The sequence below is a fragment of the Schistocerca cancellata genome, chromosome 3, assembly GCF_023864275.1.
Source record: "Schistocerca cancellata isolate TAMUIC-IGC-003103 chromosome 3, iqSchCanc2.1, whole genome shotgun sequence".
NCBI classification, from domain to species: domain Eukaryota; kingdom Metazoa; phylum Arthropoda; class Insecta; order Orthoptera; family Acrididae; genus Schistocerca; species Schistocerca cancellata.
Genome location: NC_064628.1, coordinates 717490407 through 717507960, shown reverse-complemented (window position 1 = coordinate 717507960; position 17554 = coordinate 717490407). Strand labels below are relative to the sequence as shown.

Genomic DNA, 17554 nt, shown 5'->3' with positions numbered 1-17554 from the left:
AATAACACACAATATTCCTTCACTACCTGGGCACTTCAATCACAGCATGTTCTTCCCCTAAGTCATGAACACTACACAAAGAATCTCAGGAAATCAAATATTACTCGAGACAGATTTCTTTCAGTTCATAATGTTAACATTACCAAACTCAAGTTTCATTTTACATCTGAAGAGCCTGCAGACCAGACACATCCTTACCTTGCAGAATGCTTCACAGAACTTCTGACACTTCCCAGACCCAGAAATTTCCATAAATTTAAGCTATTAGGTCATATAGAATAATTGAAAGCAAGGAGGCTTATTAGTGATGAGGACTTCATATGGAAATATAATTCAAGGAAAAATTGATGTCCTTTGTGAGAGAAGAAAATTTTATCTCATCAACATATGTGACTCAAAAATAATACCTTCTGTAGTACTTTCTGATAATCACTGAAGTAAATACAATGGAACATGATGTTACCAGATAATTTATGCATCTTTCAAGACTTTTGTCATCATTTCATTGGTCCAAATTAGAGGATGTTTGCCCAGTTGCCAATCCCTATGCACTTGCTGTTGATGAATGTCCAGAAACATCAGATGGAAGAACTTATCAATTTTCAGAGGTGTGAATGTGCCCAGAAGAAAAAATTATAGTTTTCCATTTTGCAAAAATGTAATAATAATAATAATAATAATAATAATAATAATAATAACAATATAATAATTTCTAGTACTATCCCTTTCCCTTTATGTGACATTCAATGTAATGGTGAACCATATTTTTCTACAAAATAAAGTATAAAAAGGTATTCATTTTTTCCTGACTTGATGGTTTTACTTACAGTTATGAATACTTTTGTCTATAATCCTTATACTTTATAATGCACTACCACCAAATTTCAAATAGTTAATATGATAAAAATAGTATTTTATTGTCAAAATGTTAGCCAATGTCATTTTGTGCCATTACGTGTGGAAATAGTTATTTCACACAGTGAACTTCAATTTGCATTTAGAAATGCTAGTGCTGTGTGCCAAGCTTTTATTGCCTTGAACTGACCATACAGGATGCAATAGAGAACAATACAGATCATTTTCCCTTCTAGTACAGTATGTTTTTGGTACTTGTTTGTCTCAAACTCAAACAATTGTTGGAAATAAATTTCATCAACAATAAGTGTGCACATCAACCAATAAATAAAATGTGGTTGTAAAAAGTCCTAAATGTTTGAACTAATGCCTTCAAAATATTTGTGTGGGAACGTCATACATAAATTTAGTTATTCTCTTTTGTGTATGGCCTATACAAACAGTTACTCCAAAATATTGCCCCATAGGACATCAAAAAAATGGAAAAACAAAAATACTAACTTCCTAATTTTTATGCTGCTCAGATGCCTATAATTCTTTCAGAAAAAGTAGCTGAATCTAAGCAATGTCGCATGGCAGCTAGTAGGGACCTGTAAGGTACTCCAGTGAAAACTGGAAACTGTTACACCCAGGCATTTGTACGAGCTGACCAATTACAACTATGACTCACTGACACTGTAGTCACTGCATACAACTTTTTTTGTCATTTTGTGAAGTGCAAAATTTTACACTGTGAACATTTAAAGCAAGTTGCCAAGCCTCACACCAGTTTGAAACATGATCTGACTGGATATTTTTGCAACAATGCAAGAAAAAGATGGTGTGCTACTACCCATAAAGATGACATTTTAAGTAGCAGACAGGCACAATTAAAAGACACTTACACATTAGCTTTTGGCTGGCCACAGCCTTCATCAGAAAGAGACAAAGAAACACATACTATTCAGTCACACAAATAAGCATACCTCAGGCACACGTAACTACCAACTCCGGCAGGTCGGACCAGTCTGTGCTTGTCTGCAACTCAATGTTCATCCTTAATGTAAGTAGAAATCTATCTTTTTCCTTACATTGTAGACATCCAAACCTGGAGTTTCTATTGCTGGATATTTGTGCAGTTCTTTCACATGATACTTCAACACAGATAACTGAATAATATGCAAAAAGTTTGATGTTACCATTAATATTGTTCTGAACAATCATTACATATAACAAGAACAGCAATGATCCCAAGGCACTTCCATGCAACCTAAAGTTACTTATACATCTGTGCATGATTCTCCACCTAAGATAACATGCTGGGTCCTTCCCACCAAGAAATCCTTAATATAAATACAAATTTTGTTTAACATCCCATATGGTTGCAATTTCATTAATATTACGAGGCAGTCAAATGGAAACAAGACAGATGGAAAGAAACTAAATTAACTATTTATCATTTCAAAACGAATCACCAAAAATGTTAATATGTCTACCCCACTGTGAGACAAGATAGTCAATGACTTCAGGGAAAAATGACTTCGGTAGCCTATACGATTGTACACAGGCACTACTTCATTCAAAATGAACTGACAGCTATGAATGTCTTTCCCCGTGGCTCCAAAACTATGGAAATCACATGGAGAAAGTTCAAAACTGTATGGGGGATGCATAAAGGCTTCCCAACTGAAACGTCTGCAGCACAGTCAAAATGTGGATGGACCAAGGCCATTTCTATTACGCTGAAGAAGTTTCACTCTGAAGCCCTTACACATCCACCTAGTCCTGATCTCTCCCTGTGAGATTTCCACATTTTTAGTGTATTGAAGAGAGACATTTGTGGCCATTGACTTGGTTGGGATGAAGATTTGCCTGCCTGGGCAAAATCATGATGCTGTCGGTAATCTCAAACATCTTTTCATGAAGGAACAGACTGTCTTGGCCCACAATGGAATAAATGTTTTAACAGTGATAGTGATTACTTTTGAAAAAAAAAAACAGTTAATGTACTTTTTTTCCATCCTCATTTTCATTTGACTTCCCCTTATATATTTTGGTGTAGCAACTGAGTCAAATGCTCTTTGAAAGTCAAGAAATACTGCGCCATACAACTGCTTGACCCATGATTGTCAGATTGTCAAGTGGAAAAAGTGAAGTCTAGTTTCATGCAATTGATAGTTTTGAAATCCATGCTGGATGGCACTGAGGAAGTCATTCTGTTGATAAAGTTAAATAGGCCTATTGGCCATCCAGCCAGTTTCCTTTTAATTTCACTGTTTCTCTGAATTAAATTCTACTTTTTATACAATTAACGTATGTCATGCAATATTATGACTGTCACAGCCTTCGCACTCTGCAGTAACTGAGTAGGTAGTTGCTTTCACAACACTTCCATTCATTCAAGAAGTTCTCTTCCAAACAGTCTTACACATTTTCATACAAAAGGGGAAGTAAAGGAAGTCAACAAGGAAGTCAACAACTATAGGCTAATTACCACTTCTGGTCTTTTCAAGAAAATTGAAAAAAAAAAAAAAAAAAAAAAAAAAAAAAAAAAAAAAAAAAAAAAAAAAGGAAATGTCTCTTATGTAGCTTCTGTGTAGATCACAGAATGCAGCTGAATAAATTACTGCAATATGGTAGAAGGGAAAAATCACAAACTTTTCTGACAAATTTATGTAGTTGAGGGACTGTAATTTCGGGTTTCATTAGGGTTTGTTTGTTTGTTTTAGTGTACAAAAACAACTAGGGTCATATGCGCTCACATCAGAACTGTAGAACATGAAGACAGAGGAGTTAAAAATGACTACACGTTAATCCCAAACAACAGAAGAGAAAACAGCTAAAAAGACGGACGCGGAGAAAAGTATATACAATACGCTATAGAGAAACGGAGGTCCTGAACTAAAAATTAAATGGCTGACATATTGTTACAATAAATAAAAAGTAAAATGCGGTTGACAGCCTGCGTGTCATTTGCAAAAACTGTCAATAATTCAGATGGCAAACACAAACAATAACATAAGCAGTAAAAAAAAAGGGGGGGGGGGCATTCTGTCAGGAAATGGCGGACTGTCAAAGGTTGAGCGCAACGAGTACAAAGTGGCAGAAGAGAACCACTTAACAAATGGAGATGGCTAAAAAGACAGTGCCTGATACGCAACTTAGCTAAAATGATCTCCTCATAGTGAGAGGGCCAAAAGGAGGTTGTCCAAGCCGCTGGGAGAGGCTTAATAACCTGGAACTTGTTCCCATGAAGTGAGGGCCAACTGTGATGCCAAAGTGTCACCACTTGTTGACATACAACACCACAGATATCAGCCTTGGCAGCAGCGTCAGTGGCCTCGTTTCCTGTCAGACTGACATGAGCAGGAACCCACATAAATATTACAGTGATTCCATCAAGAGTGAGCAAGTGACAGCTTTCTTGGACCCGTTGCACTAACAGATAGATGGCATACAGCACACAGAGTCTTTGAAGGGCACTGAGAGAGTCAGAGCTGATGACGCAGTTAAAAAGCCTGTGTCGTCGGAAGTACTGTGTGGCCTAATACAGGGTGAAGTGCTCTGCTGTAGATACTGAACAGTGTTCCACAAACCAATACCAAAAAACATCAGTGCCAATGATGAAGGCACACCCGACACCACGGTCAGCCCAAGAGCCATCAGTGTACACAAAGGTACTATGGTGAAGTTCCGTGCAAACGTCGTGAAACTGAAGATGATAGAGTGAGGCTGGAGTAGTGTCCTTAGGAAGTGAATGAAGGCCAAGCTGAACATGGGCCGCAGCATGAAGCGAAGATGGTGAAGGGTTTACACCCACTGGGAAAGTTGCACGTAACATGAAGTTAAGCTGCCAGAGCAAGAGCCACAAGCAAACTCCATGGGGTAACAGAGAAGAGGGACACGCCCCATACTGGCGATCAAAGCAGTCATCAAAGGAGGAGGCATAGGATGGGTGGCAACACACAGCAGACAAATGGCATGCATATCTGCTGAGGATAAAGTCACGACGGTAAGACAGTGGTAGTTTAGCAGCTTCTGTAGACAGACACTCAACTGGGCTAGTGGAAGGCACCAGTGGCCAAATGGATGCCACAACGGTGGATACTACTGAGAAAGCGTAAGAGTTACAGGTGTGCAGATGTATGAACGGAGCACACGTAGTCTAGTTTCAAACGGGCAAGGGACTGGCACAAACAGAGGAGGGTAGTTCGATCTGCTCCCCAGGAAGCACCATAGAGGACACACAGGACACTGAGGGACTGCGTACAGCAGGCTGCCAAGTAAGACACTTGGGAGGACCAAGAAAGTTTGCTATCGAGGGGGAGCTCCAGGAAATTCGTAGTTTCAATGAATGGAACAGCAACAGGGCCAAAACATAAACACGGTGGCAGAAACCAACTGCATTGCCAGAAATTTATACAAATGGTTTTGACAGTGAAAAACTGAAAGCATTGCCGATGCTCCATGAGCAAATCGATCAAGACATCGGTGAAGACGGCATTCAATCAGACAAGTCCACGGAGAACTGCAGTAGATGGCAAAATCATCAACGAAAAGGAAGCTGGAGATGTCCAGTGGGAGACAGGCCATTACAGGGTTAATGGCGATAGCAAAGAGCATGACGCTCAAGGCACACTGTTTTCCTGGATAACGGTGTCCAGCACGGCAGAACCCATACGTACCTTGAAAACTCGGTCTTTTAAGAATTCCTAAAGGAAACAAGGCATGCGGCTTCGGAAGCCTGTCCTCCAGCAGGTGTCGTAGGCTTTCTCCAAATCGAAAAACATGGCCACAATCTGGGATTTCTGCAGAAAACCATTCATGATATGGGAGGACAAAGTGACAAGATGGTCAACTGCAGAGGGTTGGGTTGTTTTGGGGAAGGAGACCAGACAGCGAGGTCATCGGTCTCATTGGATTAGGGAAGGACGGGGAAGGAAGTCGGCCGTGCTCTTTGAAAGGAACCATCCCGGCATTTGCCTGGAGCGATTTAGGGAAATCACGGAAAACCTAAATCAGGATGGCCAGACGCGGGATTGAACCGTCGTCCTCCCGAATGTGAGTCCAGTGTTTAACCACTGCGCCACCTCGCTCGATGTCAACTGCACAATGGCGCATTCAAAATCCACACTGTGTAGTGGTTAGCAAATTGCAATACTCTAGCCACCATACCAACCGGGCATGAATCACATATTCCATCATCTTCTAAACACAGTTGGTAAGAGAAATAGGCCGGTAGTTAGGAGAAAGACCTTTGTCCCTACCAGGCTTAGATATGGGTATGACAGTGGCTTCATGCTAGATTCTGGGAAACGTGCCCTCTCTCCAGAAGCGGTTGTACTTATTAAGCAGAAAGTATTTGCCTGCAAGAGAAAGGTGCTCAACACCTGAATGTGAACACGTCTGGCCCTAGGGCGGAGGATAGAGATGAAGTGAGAGCATGATCTAGCTCCCTCACTGTAAAGGCAGCACGACTTTGAACAGAGAAGGGTATCGCCCGAGCCTCTTCCACTTGTTTCCGATGGAGAAAGGCATGGTGATAGTGGGAGGAGCTCAAACGTCCACAAAACAGCGGTCCAAGGTGTTGGAGATAGCAATAGGGCCCACGATGACATTGTCTGCGACTGTCAGGCTGGAAATTTGAGAATGGATCTTTGTCCCAGAGAGCCGTCATACAAAGGAAGTGGGAGTGGAACTGTTAAAAGAATTAGTGAATGAAATCCAGCTAGTTTTTTTGCTATTCGGAAGAACACGACATTACTGTGCATGCAACTATTTATAATGAATGCAGTCTACCATCATAGGATGATGGTTAAAAATGCAGAGAGCACATCTCCAAGCATGAATTGTGTCGTGGCACACCTCTGACCAGGACATGGCGTACTAAAGAGGAAGTGCGAGGAATGGAACATTTTGCGGCAGTAAAGGATAACGTATTTAAGATTTTTACCTGGTCATCACAACTGAGGAAATGTTGTTCATCGAAGGTCGTCAGAGAGGAGTAAAGCCTCCAGTCAGCCGTAGTAAGCTGCTATTTGGGTGTGCACATAGGCGGGGTAGGTGTCAGCAAATGGAGCACACGGGAAATGATCGCTGACGTACCTATCAGAGAGAACGGGCCACTCGACACATGGGCAAGCTCGGCAGTGCAAAAGGATAGGTCCAAAGGGGAAAAGGTACATGTGGAGTCTGAAATGAACATGAGTGCTTCTGTGTTAAGACAGTTGAGGTTCATTAAACTGAGAAGGTCAGCCAAGAGGGCACCTTTCGGATAGGTTCTGGGAGAACATCAAAGGGGATGGTGTCTGTTAAAGTCACCAAGCAGCACAAAGGGGTGACTTAGCTGCCCAATAAGCCAGAGGAAGTCTGGCCTGGTGACATTGAATGAGGGAGGGACGTAAATAGTACAAAGGGAAAAATCAAGTGAGGAAGGAAAAGGCAAACTGCAACAGCTTGAAGGTAGGTAGTCAGGAAGATGGATTGACTATGATCATCATTCTGTATGAGCAGCATGACTCCCCATGAGCCATCTTCAGGGGGAAGGTCAAAAATTCTGCTCATGTACTGTTGTAAAGATGTTATGTTGCAATGATGTAATATTAAAAAACAGATCGGCAAGAAGTGCAAGAGATCGTGAGGATGCAATTTTGTTTCCTGAAGGCAGAGGAACAAGTGGACACTGCGATTTTAAGAGCAGCCATAAATCCTCTTTGTTGGATCGAAGACTGCAGAAGTTCCATTGGAGAGTCATGATGAGGAAAACATGAAGCGGTGTCACCTCGGCAACTGCCAAGTGCCAGCTTTCAAAGACTCGCTGCTACACGGCACAGTGGCGGGAGGATCCTGCTCCATGAGGTCAACAGAAGCATCGGCATTCTTGTGTTGGCCTGCAGAGTCCAGGGCAAAAAACGGTTGGTGGTACGGACCAGTGACACCGAGGTTGGCTGGGCGAGGGTATCATATGGCGACACCATCAAAGACGATCTTCGAGTCAGCAAAGGAGAAGACTGTTTACTTCTGTTTGACTTCTTGGAGCCTTTCCGGTTGGCAGAGGAAGACTCAGATGATGATGGCTGGAGGGACATATAATATTAATGTACTTTACTATTAATTCTAGACACATGAGCAGCGGCCACTACTGACTTTAAAATTCTAATCTTTCTTGGACATCTACTTATTGTCCGCCCCCCCCCCCCCCCCCCCCCCCCCGGTAGCTGAATGGTCAGTGTGATGGATTGTCAATCCTCTGAGCCTGGGTTCGATTCACCGGCTGGGTCAGGGAATTTTCTCTGCCCAGCGATTGGGTGTTGTTCTGTCGTCGTCGTCGTCGTCGTTGTCACATGTGTGTGTATGCGAGTGTATACCCGTCCTTTTTTCCCCCTAAGGTAAGTCTTTCCGCTCCCGGGACTGGAATGACTCCTTACCCTCTCCCTTAAAACCCACATCCTTTCGTCTTTCCCTCTCCTTCCCTCTTTCCTGATGAGGCAACAGTTTGTTGCGAAAGCTTGAATTTTGTGTGTATGTTTGTGTTCGTTTGTGTGTCTGTCGACCTGCCAGCACTTTCATTTGGTAAGTCACATCATCTTTGTTTTTAGGTATAATTTTCCTACGTGGAATGTTTCCTTCTATTATAACCATATCATATATATCTAAAAACAAAGTAGATGGTAAGACAGAGATTCAGGAACCAGGTTTTAAATTGTAAGACATTTCCAGCGGCAGATGTGGACTCTGACCACAATCTATTGGTTATGAACTGTAGATTAAAACTAAACAAACTGCAAAAAGATGAGAATTTAAGGAGATGGGACCTGGATAAACTGAAAGAACCAGAGGTTGTACAGAGCTTCAGGGAGAGCATAAGGGAACAACTGACAGGAATGGGGGAAAGAAATACAATAGAAGAAGAGTGGGTAGCTCTGAGAAGTAGAGAAGGCAGCAGAGGATCAAGTAGGTAAAAAGACGAGAGCTAGTAGAAATCCTTCGGTAACAGAAAAGATACTGAATTTAATTGATAAAAGGAGAAAATACAAAAACGCAGTAGGTTAAGCAGGCAAAAAGGAATACAAACGTCTCAAAAATGAGATCGACAGGAAGTGCAAAATGGTTAAGCAGGGATGGCTAGAGGACAAATGTAAGGATGTAAAGGATTATCTCACGAGGGGTAAGATAGATACCGCCTACACGAAAATTAAAGAGACCTTTGGAGAAAAGAGAACCACTTGCATGAATATCAAGAGCTCAGATGGAAACCCAGTTCTAAGCAAAGAAGGGAAAGCAGAAAGGTGGAAGGAGTATATAGAGGGTTTATACAAGGGCGATGTACTTGAGGACAATATTATGGAAATGGAAGAGAATGTAGACGAAGAGGAAATAGGAGATATGATATTGCGTGAAGAGTTTGACAGAGCACTGAAAGACTTAAGATGAAACAAGGCCCCGGGATTAGACAACATTCCATTAGAACTACTGACAGCCTTGGGAGAGCCAGGCCTAACAAAACTCTACCATCTAGTGAGCAAGATGTATGAGACAGGAGAAATACCATCAGACTTCAAGAAGAATATAGTAATTCCAATCCCAAAGAAAGCAGGTGTTGACAGATGTGAAAATTACCGAACTATCAGTTTAATAAGTCACAGCTGCAAAATACTAACACAAATTCTTTACAGACGAATGGAAAAACTGGTAGAAGCTGACCTCGGAGATGATCAGTTTGGATTCTGTAGAAATGTTGGAACACGTGAGGCAGTACTGACCCTACGACATATCTTAGAAAATAGATTAAGGAAAGGCAAACCTATGTTTCTAGCATTTGTAGACTTGGAGAAAGCTTTTGACAATGTTGACTGGAATACTCTCTTTCAAATTCTGAAAGTGACAGGGGTAAAATACAGAGAGCAAAAGGCTATTTACAATTTGTACAGAAACCAGATGGCAGTTGTAAGAGTTGAGGGACATGAAAGGGAAGCAGTGGCTGGGAAGGGAATGAGACAGGGTTGTAGCCTATCCCCGAAGTTATTCAATCTGTATATTGAGCAAGCAGTAAAGGAAACAAAAGAAAAATTCAGGGTAGGAATTAAAATCCATGGAGATGAAATAAAAACGTTGAGGTTCGCCAATGACATTGTAATTCTGTCAGAGACAGCAAAGGACTTGGAAGAGCAATTGAACGGAATGGACAGTGTCTTGAAAGGAGGGTATAAAATGAACATCAACAGAAGCAAGAAGAGGATAATGGAATGCAGTTGAATTAAATCGGGTGATGCTGAGGGTATTAGATAAGGAAATGAGACGCTTAAAGTAGTAAATGAGTTTTGCTGTTTGCGGAGCAAAATAACTGATGATGTTCAAAGTAGAGAGGATATAAAATGTAGACTGGCAACGGCAAGGAAAGTGTTTCTGAAGAGGAGAAATTTGTTAACATCGAGTACAGATTTAAGTGTCAGGAAGTCGTTTCAGAAAGTATTTGTATGGAGTGTAGCCATGTATGGAAGTGAAACGTGGACAATAAATAGTTTATACAAGAAGAGAATAAAAGCTTTCGAGATGTGGTGCTACAGAAGAATGCTGAAGATTAGATGGGTAGATCACGTAACTAATGAGGCTGTATTGAACAGAATTGGAAAGAAGTTTGTGGCACAACTTGACTAGAAGAAGGGATAGGTTGGTAGGGCATATACTGAGGCATCAAGGGATCACCAATTTAGTACTGGAGGGCAGCGTGGAGGGTAAAAATCGCAGAGGGAGACCCAGAGATGAATACACCAAGCAGATTCAGAAGGATGTAGGTTGCAGTAGGTACTGGGAGATGAAGCTTGCACAGGATAGAGTAGCATGGAGAACTGCATCTAACCAGTCTCTGGACTGAAGACCACAACAACAACATTTTTCCAGATATAATTTTTTCAGCACAGGTTTATTCAAAATTCAGTATTCTAGGTTTAAAAGTCCCTCTCAGTGTTATTTCTGAATTTAAATATAGTTTTCTTCCAAACAGTTTTTTTTAAGTGGTAGTATGTAATACAGGTGTTTGTCTAAAAAAGCAATGGAACACTTGGTACAAGAATGTCAAAAAACCATCAACCCATACTTTGACATATGAGAAATAATATTCTCTGTATGTTTTGGCATTTTTTCTCACATTATATCTTCCTTTTGTCAGCACTGCAACAATCATTTTACTCGCAATAATGTTATGATTATATTATTACTCAGTTTATTTACCAACTTAACATCTATAAGCTTTATATAATCACATGGTAAAATATGAAACTGTTACAATTGTGTAGAAAGTAAATGAGAGTAAACATGAACTTCTGACTGCCATGTGCCAGATCTCATGCTCAGCTCTCTAGCTTTCATAGTAGTGAGATATTACCTTCACTCTGAGAAAACATAGTAACTGATTTAACAGCACATATCACTCCGCCACCCTCCCCCCTGCATTCCACTCACTGTTTGCAAATTAGGCATTCCCCTGCCCCCCCCCCCCCCCCCCTCCGCCTAAAGGGCAATGCTTTTGTGCTTGTTTAATATGGGGTATGGGTTAACAACACAAACAATTTTTGCTATTTTTTATTTCAAATTCTTGATATTTGATCAATTAAAAATTATTTTGTTGTGTTGATGCCTTTAGTGGGTGTCCTCCTAAGAATCAATAAACAGTTTCACTTTAAATACAACCTCACTTAAAATATAACCTTATAACCTAAGTTCTCTAGTTAATTCTCACACTAGAATTACAAAGGAAAGCAGCACACAGACAATTGTATGTGAAACAGGATATTTTTAATTATGCGTATATTGATAAGAACATGAATGTTACAGATAGGCTGATATGTGGTCAGGCAATTAGTTGTCTCCATGTTCTGCAGACCACTATTGCAATCAACATCTACAGCCACACTCTGCAAACCACTGTGAAGTGCATGGATGTGGGTTTTTCCCATGGCATCAGTTACACCATTTGATCAAAAGTATCCAGATACCCCTACATAATGTGGAATTGACCACTAGATGCCTTGAGAGGTGGACCCACCAATATAAAAGGAAGCTGGAAGTATTGTGGTAGCAGTCGAAAAGCACTAGTAGAATGGGTTGGTCACATGAGTTCAGTGACTTTGAAGTCGAGGAAGACACGTCTGAAAGTGTCCCCAGCAGATTCAAGCAAAAGCAAACAATGCACACAGCCCATATTAAGCTCGACTAACAGGCACCTGGATATTTTGATCAGATAGTATATTTGAGATTCTTTCTGTTCCATTCATGTATGAAGTGCATGAAGAATGACTGTTTACATGCTCCAATGGATGCTGTAATTAGTCTAATCTTCTCCTTACAATCACTACGGTAGCGATGCACAGACTTGCTATGATTCACAGTTCATTGTGAATCACTGTATGAAGAAGTGGCTTAAGACAATCATTAATTATCACACTACCATATTATTCACCAGGTATGTGAAAAATAATTCTAAAACTGTCCCATTCTAAATCATACCAAGATATAACAGTTGTGATCTGCATAATGTGCAAATAATTGAATAATTAAATAACTGAATAACCAAATAATTACACATTATTATGAAGCAGAATGTGAGCACTTGTATCTGATAGAGGAGAGATCCTTGTAGCAGTGTATGTGCTAATGTTTCACACTTTTTGTTGCATTCACTTTAAAAGTTGGCTCTGGCTCTTACAGTACTTACAAAACTTTCACATTAGTGAAAAAACAACTGTAGTTTTAGTTAGTCACTGTACTTTGCTGACAGTGAACTTTACTAGGGAGTACATGTACTGTGAAGTCTGAGTTCTGTTCTTAATAAATATCAATAACCTTCAGGACAGTTTAAGACATGGAGAAAAAGTTCTATTTGCTGATGGCTGCAACATCGTAATTACTAATAAAACACCAGAACTCCTAACAGGGAAGACAAATGACACCCTCAATGATGTTTGTGAGTGGGCTGCATATAAAGAATTGACAATAAGCATAAGGAAAACAAACGGCATGCCTTTCAGCACAAACAGGGGCAAACGACTATCACATTGAGCACAGATGATAAACCCACAGATTATGTAACAAACACTAAGTTGTTAGAGATGAACACTGATCTGACAAATAACATGGAATAATTACACAAAGATACTGGCAAAAAGAATGTCATCAGCATGTTATGCTCTCTAGGTTCTAGCAGCAGCTAGTAACAGCCATTGTCTTGTGGTGATACACTGCTCCTACAAGCACTAAATTCTAAGATATGGGATTACTTTCTGGGGATCAAAGACAGAAACATTGCCATAGTTTCAAACTGTAATAAATTAGCTGTGAGAATAATATTTTGGAACAGTAACTGGGCTCATTGTAAAGAACTATTTAAAAAACTGGGTATCCTTAATGCACCAAGTGAGTACATTATCAATTTGTTGTGTGTATCACAGAAAACATTAGTAAGTGTTTCACTAATAGTTTTATCCATAACCATGGAACAAAAGTCACTTTTGGATTTCACTAACAAAAACTCAAAACAAAGGTGTGTAATGAACTGCCCAAAGTGATGAAAAAATTACTTAAATACACTTGTTTGAAATGACAGCTAAATCATGCTTCAAAATCACAGCAGACTACACGAAGATTATTTAGAGGACACCACCACCGACACGTCCAGCGCTATAGTGCACAGATGGTAATGTCTTGTTCTCCTGAGCTCAACATCTCACACAACTCACTTTTCCAGATGGACTGATGTGACGACATTGAGATGTGCACATTCTTGGTGCTGGAATCACCAACAGGCATCCACAGTTTGTGCACTACAAAACTGTTTTTAGTATAAAATATTTTGTGCAAGTTGTTTATGATCAAGAGAACAATGTACAGTAGGAACCAACTTAACGAAGCAGTGCAGATTTGTTGAGACACTGATTTCCGATTTGGGAGAATAGTGTTTGCTCTGTCTGGCCATCCTGATTTAAGTTGCCTGTGATTTTCCTAAATCATTTAGGGCAAATGCCATAACAGTTCCTGCAGCAAGGCCACAGCCAACCTCCTGACCCATTTTCATAAACATACCCCTATGGTTCCATAGTGTTTGTGTATAATAGAGTTATTTATTTTCATTGTAGCATGATGACAAATCTTCAGAGGGCAATAATATGATTTTAATTATTTTACAAAGTGTATAATGCAAACAAGCCAATCAAGAATCACTTACTAGTCTATGCTACACTCTATGCTACATTTAAGCAGTGGCTTTCAGGCTTTGTAACATATTCATGTTATTTACATATATCTGTGCTTATGAATACAGTGTTACTAATTGCCATACCTTTGACATTGCTTTATTGAATGATTTCCATTTTGGCAACACTTCTTGTGACGAATCTGTAATTCGAATTTCATTTTGCTTTTTGTTCGGTCCCTCCAAAACATTTGCTAATTCCTGGGGACTGCTTTCCTTGGTGGTAACCTTCTGCAAACTCTGTGATATGGTCGACGTATCTTGTTTCTTCAGCTGATTTTGAAGTGATGGAATCTTCTGAAGAACTTTCGCCCATTCATTATTCAATACAAATAATAAACCTTTGTTAATGGGTGTCTTCGTTACAAAATCCTTCAGTTGATTAAGCAGTTTCCAATGATTTGTGGGCATGTCCTTCGAGGCAGATTCGAGCAGCTTTTCATTGTCAACTGATGTAGATCTTTCATGAATGGGGTTACGAGTGGCGTATTGTCTGGAAGAAAACAGACAGTGTACCTGTGACCAATCGATATAACGTTAAATATTAAGAGAATAATGTCACCACTACGCAAATTTGACACGAGTATGGAAGTTACAGTTTTCTGCCTGGTAAACGTCATCTGCCGTATCCCAAAAACAATGTATAAGCTCTATTCCATCAATACATGTACCTTTAACCTAAATTAATTACGATATTGTGAACAACTGACGGAAGCGAGGGGTTGGTTCACTGTAACACCTTCCTCAATTTGCTTACAATAAATTTGTTCGCCATGTTTGTTGCAGCAGACGACGTACATTCTCACTGTCAATCGTGATAGTGAGGCGCACATATTTGTGTCATTCGGATTAGATTACACCATTGAGGACGACAGCATATCATCATCCTTCGCAGCACTAGTGACTACTATGCCAAAGTATTTAACCATGTTTCACTAACTTCTGAAGCACACGATTGTTATTAACTACAATCCTGTAAGCATTTCGCATTATCACGCTTACCACAATTTCATGTGAGTAATCTCTTTATCCTATCTCTAAATATTGTTTATAACAGAGTAAATGGATACTGATAGTTACTGCAGAAATACAAATACCTTTTTGACATACAGATGCACTGACTGCACCGAGGAATATTTTTGCTTAAAGACATCTTTACACTGTGCGACTGAGCACAGCAACATCACTTATGCACTCATCGCAACTTGTACACAAGTGCGCTTCATGCTCGCATTTATATTACTGCTCTCCCACCTTTACCTTTCTATTCGCAAACAATCACTGTAGCCAAAAATGTTCGCGTATAGGCCTTGAAACATGTTTACTACTGCAAATTCCGGGCATTCTTACTAAGAAATGGAAAGTCTTTCATTTACAAGAGAAAAATGTGACGTTTTAGAATCTTTCTTGAAATATTTTCTCGCAAAATTTTTCTTGATTAAGTTAATCATGTCTGCACGTGTATATGAAACGGTTTGTGTGTCCCTGTGTTATTTACGGTTACAACGTCACTCACTGACAGCGGATGGCGTGACTGTCTTCTGTAGGCTTGACCAATGAGAGAGCTCCATACGTCTACGTAGGTAGTATATCAAGAACAGGTTTTTCGCAGTGCTCGTAGTTCGTACACTCAGAACTACGCACAGCATTAGAAAAGACGTAGAAGCTACCTGGATTCAAATGACCTCGCTTATCTTCACACACAGCCAAGGGCGGAAGAAAGAAAACATAACATTACACTTCGCCTGCCATTAATAACGCTATTTGACTGCTTGTTGTTGCGACTGGGACGCACAAATTTCCCGACCAGCACAAGCTAATTATTCGGATACCAATGTCGTACGGAATGTGGCAGTATCAGGCTCATAGCCTGGAAGTACAGCAAAATTGCAGAAACAGGGAGGGTTTTATTTGTATCCCATCTCTGTAGCACGCAGTAGTACGTCTGGGTAAATTCAGATCAGTCTCATGCGCAGACATTCAACTATCATCAATAGAATGCGATTATGACATATATGTTACCCATCTCATACGTTTAGAATCAAAGATGTCGACTGGCCCAACTATCAATGTCACTTGGGCGAAAAACCGGACTCAAACTGTGTAACAGCGAGGCGCATAAACGTCCCGTCGACAACGAGGTCATTAGAGACGGAGCACAAATACCCCGACTTTCAGGCACTACTAACAATTCTAAATATAATACGTATTCGCTCAAAAATTGTAACCAGGAAGGTGTCGATGGCACACGAAGTAAACGGACGCCTCATCGCATGCCCGACTGTACCTTTCGAAAACACACAGCTGCGTGGTTTCCATTGTCGTATTGTATCCCCCATGCTGCTGTTTTATGAACATGCTTCAACTTCTGCCCTCTTCTCACCCATTGACTGGCCGTGACTTTGTACTTCCATTCCATGGAGGTGACGGTCCCTCGCGTCCCCCCACTTGTTTGTAACGTGTTTTCATTTGTACTGAAAAACAAATCGCGGGAAGCAGCTGACTTTTATGTGTGTGCATAACGCCGACGACGTTCTCAATTCGTTCAATAACTGGAAATACGAATGGTAAGTAATTTAGACAATAAGTGTATATTTAGAAACTAGTAAATACAAACAATCTGAATGAAGTTACATGCTTGTTAGGTATATTTACTAACTACGCTAACAAGCATAAACATCGACCTTGTAACCTGCCAAAATTTATGTGGCGTTTGTCATGAGACAAATGTGACCCCAACTTATGCATCAATCAACAATAAGCAGATACTATTATGAATTAAAAGGTTTATGTAATTTCTTTGTGGCTTATTGATGTAAATGGTGACACAAAACACTCGTAGATGAAAAGAAGGGAGAAAGATGCTGTGACCTGTTGGCGCGGGAGGTATCCAAAAAGACCGAAACTCCGTGGAGGCGACGATTATACTATGAGCCTGCACCGGCAGCTGAAAGACATGCCGAGCGCCGTTTTTCACAATACTTCAGTATTTAAGATTTTTAGAACCTAAAAGCCCGAAGTCTACTCGTCACAAAACGTAGAGGTCGATTGATACCCCATTGCGTAATACAAGATGGAAGCTATCTGTGGCAGATTTGACGACAAAGTACAATGTTTCACATGAAATGTATTTGTATTTGTGAATACCGATAACCATCAGCTGCATAAACGACGACAATGAATCGTGACGGACAGGGACTCGAACCAGAATTTCCCACTTGTCGTGAGCGGCCGCCTTATCAGTTGGCTATCAGAGCACAAATTTGTCGACATCAGGCGAGCAACTTTCGAGTAAAACGTATCCCCTATGCGGGAATATACATAATGGACGTACGAGTGCAGGTTGTAGACACTTGGCCGACGACACATGGAAGTTTGTGTCTGGCCATAACTTGTGTTCGGGTAGCCAAATGGTAAGCCGACCGCTCACCATAAACGGGAAACCCGGGTTCGATACTCAGTCGGGCACAAAGT

General features: G+C 40.5%; 1 protein-coding gene across 5 annotated transcripts in view; it reads right to left on the bottom strand.

The window, feature by feature from the left end:
- Positions 1 to 15714, bottom strand: part of LOC126175729 (calcium-independent phospholipase A2-gamma-like) — a 78782-nt gene extending 63068 nt beyond the window's left edge. For 2 of the 5 annotated variants that reach the window (XM_049922670.1, XM_049922672.1), the window contains exons 1-2: positions 15178 to 15590; positions 14168 to 14573 (exon numbers count right to left, since the gene is read on the bottom strand). In XM_049922670.1, the coding sequence (XP_049778627.1) occupies positions 14168 to 14573; positions 15178 to 15233 (462 nt within the window). In that variant the 5' untranslated portion in view covers positions 15234 to 15590. The other 3 variants (XM_049922675.1, XM_049922673.1, XM_049922674.1) reach the window with 3 other exon arrangements.
- Positions 15715 to 17554: the final 1840 nt, after the last annotated feature.